Source organism: Bison bison, unplaced genomic scaffold (assembly GCF_000754665.1).
Source record: "Bison bison bison isolate TAMUID 2011002044 unplaced genomic scaffold, Bison_UMD1.0 scf7180017864237, whole genome shotgun sequence".
Classification (NCBI taxonomy): domain Eukaryota; kingdom Metazoa; phylum Chordata; class Mammalia; order Artiodactyla; family Bovidae; genus Bison; species Bison bison.
The window spans coordinates 928,750-935,214 of NW_011494809.1; the positions used below are offsets into that span (position 1 = coordinate 928,750).

The window sequence follows — 6,465 nt, forward strand, 5'->3', positions numbered from 1 at the left end:
TGACGTCACTGTCTCAGAAGCAGCCTCGTCAGTGCGGTCCGTGTGCATCACCATCACCTTCACCATATGACTATTCCTACTGTTTTGTTCCCTAAGCATAACAGAAAGATAGTAAAATGATGGTTATCTTTAATTAACATTTCCACAAGAAGAAAGGACATTTACCATGTTAAAAGCTGAATTTACAAAGTTATAATATTCACACTTTTGGTTCCACAAAAATGAGTCACTTTGTACATGCTACGGACCATAAATTTAAAACTACTTCATAAATTTAACTGCTTTTATTGGACAAACTTATTACTGTGAACTTTTCAGGTGCAACGTTAAGTCTAGACTAGAGGGCTTTTATCTGAAATACTTAAGGCAGGTCATTTAGGAAAAAATAGGTGGAAAGAACAAATTTAATTAAAAAATAAATAAGAAGTATAACTTTGTAAGAACCAATTTCCACTAACTTGTTTCCTGAGCACTGCTTTTTCGCTAGGAAATCTTTACAGCCTTTAGGGCACAAATGTCAAATAACCTAAATCACAGTTCCTGAGAAACTGGCATTGAGCAAATTTCTTTTATAAATAAATTAAGGGACAGTGGTAGAGAAGTATTTATTTTCTATAAAACCCATTTTAAATTATTACAAAGATACAAATGTGGCTATGTGAATAATTCCTTTGGTCATTTCAAGAACAATATATATTTGGTTTTCTGAAAAGTGCTTCCAAATAGTAAAAAACAGTATTCACCTTACTGTAGTGATCATAAGAACTCTACAATACATCCTGAGAATTGAAGTTTCATCACCTACCATTTAAAAACTTGAAATCAACTAGTTAAATGCAATCTGTCACATATTTACACATATCTAGAGGTAACTGAATTTCAGGGGGAAGTGACAACTTGTTTACACAATTTTCCTTGGAAGTTTTTCGATCTAAGGGAGTTCTGCTTTGCAAATCTATGATTCTTGAACCTATACATTTTAACAGGTTTAATTCAATATCTTGCTATTTATTTTTAGACAAAACTGCTGCATTCAAGATTCAATTTCTGTGAATAAGGTTATTCTTCATTTAGTAGAGTATCATATACTAACTCAATCTTTTTAAAAAACACAAAAATCACAAATCTGTGCTTCTGCTGGTGATTCCTTCCTTTTCTTGCAGGGATAAAAAGAATAACATTCAAAAGCTACAGCAAATTTAGAATTCCTCTCTCATTCTTATTATAGATGTAAAAGAGAATGAGTATGGTTCATCCACAAAGAATTTCCCAAGGCATCAATAAAAGATAGAAAAGAAAAGCTGAAGAGTTAAAATGAGCTGTAACTGGATTTTTATCCAATCCCCAGGCCATGGACTAGTACCGGTCCGTGGCCTGTAAGCAACGAGGCCACACAGCAAGAGGTGAGTGGACCACCTAGCGAAGCTTCACCTGTATTTATAGCTGCTCCTCAAGGCTCCCATGGAAGAAGTGAGACTAATCTCTGATGGCTCAGTGGTAAAGAATCCGCCTACAGTGCAGGAGACGCAGGTTCGATCCCTAGGTCACACAGATCCCCTGGAGGAGGAAATGGCTACCCACTCAAGTACTCTGGTCTGAAAAATCCCATGGACAGAGTAGTCTGGCGGGCTACAGAACATGGAGTCACAAAGATTCACACACAACTGAGCGACTAAGCATACAACACAACATAAACTAGAAAAGACTTAAAGTTCACTATAATTGAATCAACTCATATTAAATGTGAAGATGCTAAAGTAATCAAAAAGCTTCTTCATGAAAATACATAGCAATCAGCCTCAAAACTAAGTCTCTATACTCAAGTCTACTACTGACTGTGTGTGCTAAGTTGCTTCAGTCATGTCAGACTCTTTGCAATCCTATGAACTGTAGCCCCGCCCCGGGCTCCTGTCCATGGGATTCTCCAAGCAAGAACACTGGAGCAGGTTGTCATGCCCTCCTCCAGAATATCTTGGTGCATCACTTAAGTCTCCTGCATTGGCAGGCGGGTTCTTTGTCACTAGTGCCACCTGAGACAGCCCCCGAGTACTGACTTCTTCACCACAATTCTCTCTCTCATAGGATACTGGCCCCAGATAGCTGAGGTGCACGTGAAAGGAATGATTTCAGTGAGCCCAGAAGGAAAATGTATTTACTCCGTAGCTTCAATATGGAAGGCACTGTCTAGTTCTGACCTACCCTCTCTACCCTCATCTCACACTCGATGCCATTCTACCAATCCATCATTTCAGATTATAGTTCTCATACTCTCTCACTAGCCACATCTCCAGAATTCTACAGTTCTTTGACAGCCACCCAGGCTCAAGGAGGCAAAAAGAAAGATAAAATATAAGCTTCGTATAAAAAAGTATGTTGTCACAGAGCTAATTTACTTCTATGAAAAGAGAGAAGACAAAAGTGAGACAACATTTAACTCTGCACCTACTATGCACTAAGGACTCAACCGGGTTACTCATATGTATTCTCTCACCTGTGAAGAAGGGCTGTCATAATTAGTAAAATGAGGAAACAAAGCTTCCAAAGAAATCTGCTTCACCTTATCCAGAAAGAGTAAGTTGTACTGCTGCAAACGGAACCCAAATCTCTGTGACTTAACCCATTTAGACACTGTCTATACATCAACAAAGAGGTACATATGTCTTTGGGTGTATAGTTTCATAATTTTTAAGAAATGGAGCAACATACTTTGCTCTGTAACATTTTAATAAAAATTTGACAATTAGTCTGTATTTCTATGACAGTTTTGCTCATTAGCAACAAAGTTTACAGATAAATTTGATATGTGAAAATATTCGAGAAACTCACTTTTTCTTGATTAGTAAGATAATATCTAAACTTCCATACAAGATCTTGTTCTTCATATGTAAGTTGCTTTGTTGGTGGATAACTCACAATAATCTAAAACAAAGAAAAAAAGAACCACTTTATCAAATTAAAAAAAAAAAACTTGCTATCTATTTCCATTTCATTTAAAATTTTCCATTCATTTAAATATATCTATAATTACTACAGAAGAAAGGAAAATGTACATGAAGCTAAGGAAGACATAAATCTGCTGTACCCACCTATCAGTTCAAAAAGGACATTGTTAAGAGTGTAAGGGGAGAAAAAGATAGATAAAAGTTAAGCCTCATATAAAAAAGTATGTTGTTACAGTTAATTTATTTCTATGAAAAATACAACAAACTCAAATAACAAAAGTTTTACCCTACCAAACTACTGCCTGCAAGATATACTATACAACATGGGAACAGAGAGAACAATTTGTAATAACTATAAATGCAAAGTAACCCTTAAATTTGTATAAAGTTTAAAAAAAATAAAAATGAGGAAGGAAAAAGCCCCCACCAATACACACACAAGAAAAGGAAAAAAAAAAATCAAAACAAAAAACCAGAAGTATAAATTTTTCTCTTGCTAATGGGTTTCCCTGACAGCTCAGTTGAAGAATCTGCCTGCAATGCAGGAGACCCTGGTTCGATTCCTAGGTGAGGAAGATCTGCTGCAGAAGGAATAGGCTACCCACTCCAGTATTCTTGGGCTTCCCTTGTGGCTCAGCTGGTAAAGAATCCGCCCGCAATGCGGGTAGACCTGGGTTCAATCCCTGGGTTGGGAAGGTCCCCTGGAGAAGAGAAAGGCCACCCATTCCAGTATTCAGGTCTGGAGAATTCCATGGACTGTATAGTCTGTGGGGTCATAGACAGTCCACTGGACTGAGCAACTTTCACTTTCACTTCACATTATCTTGTTAAGCCAACAGAAGACCTCTCTTAGACAATGTTATCTTAGGGTCAGTTTCTAAGAATACTATACTAAGGAGATATACTATTTGTAGCTCTGTCTCTAGGGCTAATAGTTCCTGAAAGCCCCAAAATGATATAAAACGACAGAAACGTTGAGTTGTTGAAACTACATAGGATTCATTAACCTGCATCTCAATCACTTTCAAGTGATGTGCTATCACATGAGCTGCAATCAAAATATCCACTCAATTATTTTTATATTAATATTTTTAAAACGCTCTTACATTTAGCTGATCTCTTGTGGCAGCATTAGGTTTGAGATCATGGTCAGAAGGTCCACTTCTTAAACTCCGGGCAAGTTTGTGATGTTTGCTCTCAACTAAATTCTCCTATAAATTATTTAAAAATATTAACCAACAATGTAAATTTCACCAATAATCAGTTTCAACAGTCACTCAGAAAAAGCAAATAGTTACTTAAGACCAGTTTATAATGCTATTTTCTTCTTGTTACAACTGTAGTCTCCTCTGTATCTCGTGGTGATAGGGAAAGCTAAGCAAGCTTGCCATATGCTTCACCAGGCACTGGTGCACACGTGCATGCCATCCCAGGCCCTTGTCTTAACTCCCCATTGTATTCAAGGTTTTAAATCGTCTAGCCAATCAAGTGTCACCTTCACTCCAAAAATTTCCCTTGGCAACCCAGACTAAAGCTCCTTTTTCCTAGGAGTTACTAGCAACTTTGTGATATAATCATACTATCACCTTCGTTCAAACTGCCTAGGGCAGTGACAATGACCAAACACTTGACTATTGTATCTATGGCCAAAATCATAAGCTTTGAACACACTGTCTTTGCTTAAAGAGACCTTATTTTATTCATTTTTACATGTATGAATTGTCTGTTCCTGTATTTTTCCTAATTTGCAATTGGCTTTTTGGTCCTCTACTCTCCAGTATTAAGAGTTTTTGACATACTACATACACAGCCCTTTGTGGTATGTCACAAATAGTTTCTCCCAGTTTCTCAACTGTCTTTTGACTTTGTTACAGTGTTGTTGTCGTGCAACATTTTTTTAACATAGTCGAATTTACCAATCATTTCTTTTGTTGCCTCTGGATTTTGAACCAGCTTTAGAAGTCTACCTACACTGACAGTAAAGTACCAGTTTAGTTCAGTTGCTCAGTCGTGTCTGACTCTTTGCAACCCCATGAACCACAGCACTCCAGGTCTCCCTGTCCATCACCAACTCCTGGAGTCCACCCACACTCATGTCCACTGAGTCCGTGATGCCATCCAACCATTTCATGCTCTGTCGTCCCCTTCTCCTCCTGCCCTCAATCTTTCCCAGCATCACGGTCTTTTCAAATGAGTCAATTCTTTGCATCAGGTGGCCAAAGTATTGGAGTTTCAGCTTTAGCATCATTCCTTCCAATGAACAGTTAGGATCCAGTTAGGATCCATTTCACAATATTTAAATCATGATTCATTTGGAGTTTTTCCTTATGCATGGTGGGAGGTAATGTATGGTATGGGAATTTTATTTTTTTCTAAATGGTTCTTCCCTAGCACTATGCTCCAGTGATGAAAAGTCACCTTTATCAATTTCCTTATGTACTTGGATTTATTTCTGGGATTTTTAGACAGTTTTATCAGTCTATGTGTATATGTACATGTGCTAGTATCACACTTACACAGTCCGTTTTATTGTCTGATACAGGGATAAACCAGCTTGGTGGTATTCAATGTTTGCTATATTCCTCTATTTAGTTAATACTAAAGGCTACAAATTAAATTTTTTTAACATAGCAGATAAGGGTTTGTTTTGTCCTTTCTCAACTGCATTTAAAGCTAAAAAAATTTAATAGAGGTCTAACATCTTTGATTTTTTTAATTACAGTATCCAAAATGTTAAACCTGTAATTGTTGATGAACATTTTATTTAGAAAAAAATACACTAAATAAACCGACCTCTCATTTACCTGACATTTTGGTACAAGTTATATGAAAGTAATATGTTTCAAATATGACAAAATTTGTACACACTCATCCATTTTGAAGGAAACTCTTCATGTGTTTCCTATATCTACAATGTAAAAGACAATTTGATTTTATAATGAAAACTCAGTATCCATTTTAGATCTATTAAAACAGTGGCTGACTTTATTTTTCTGGGCTCCCAAATCACTGCAGATGGTGATTGCAGCCATGAAATTAAAAGACACTTACTCCTTGGAAGGAAAGTTATGACCAACCTAGACAGCATATTGGAAAGAAACACTACTTTGTCAACAAAGATCTATCTAGTCAAGGCTATGGTTTTTCCAGTGGTCATGTATGGATGTGAGAGTTGGACTATAAAGAAACCTGAGGACCGAAGAATTGATGCTTTTGAACTGTGGTGTTGGAGAAGACTCTTGAGAGTCCCTTGGCCTGCAAGGAGATCCAACCAGTCCATCCTAAAGGAAATCAGTCCTGAGTATTTATTGGTGGGACTGATGTTGAAGCTGAAACTTCAATATTTTGGCCACCTGATGCGAAGAGCTGACTCATTTGAGAAGACCCTGATGCTGGGAAAGATTGAGGGCAGGAGGAGAAGGGGACGACAGAGGATGAGATGGTTGGATGGCATCACTGACTCCATGGACATGGGTTTGGGTAGACTCTGGGAGCTGGTGATGGACAGGGAAGCCTGGCGTCC

The 6,465-nt window shown here is 37.4% G+C and overlaps 1 protein-coding gene across 2 annotated transcripts in view; it reads right to left on the reverse strand.

Moving 5' to 3' along the window:
* PIK3C3 (phosphatidylinositol 3-kinase, catalytic subunit type 3) overlaps positions 1 to 6,465 on the reverse strand; it is a 164,807-nt gene that overhangs the window by 96,810 nt on the left and 61,532 nt on the right. For both annotated transcript variants that reach the window (XM_010846456.1, XM_010846457.1), the window contains exons 8-9: positions 4,049 to 4,153; positions 2,827 to 2,919 (exon numbers count right to left, since the gene is read on the reverse strand). In XM_010846456.1, coding sequence (XP_010844758.1) covers positions 2,827 to 2,919; positions 4,049 to 4,153 — 198 coding nt within the window. The remainder of the gene's footprint in view (positions 1 to 2,826; positions 2,920 to 4,048; positions 4,154 to 6,465) is intronic.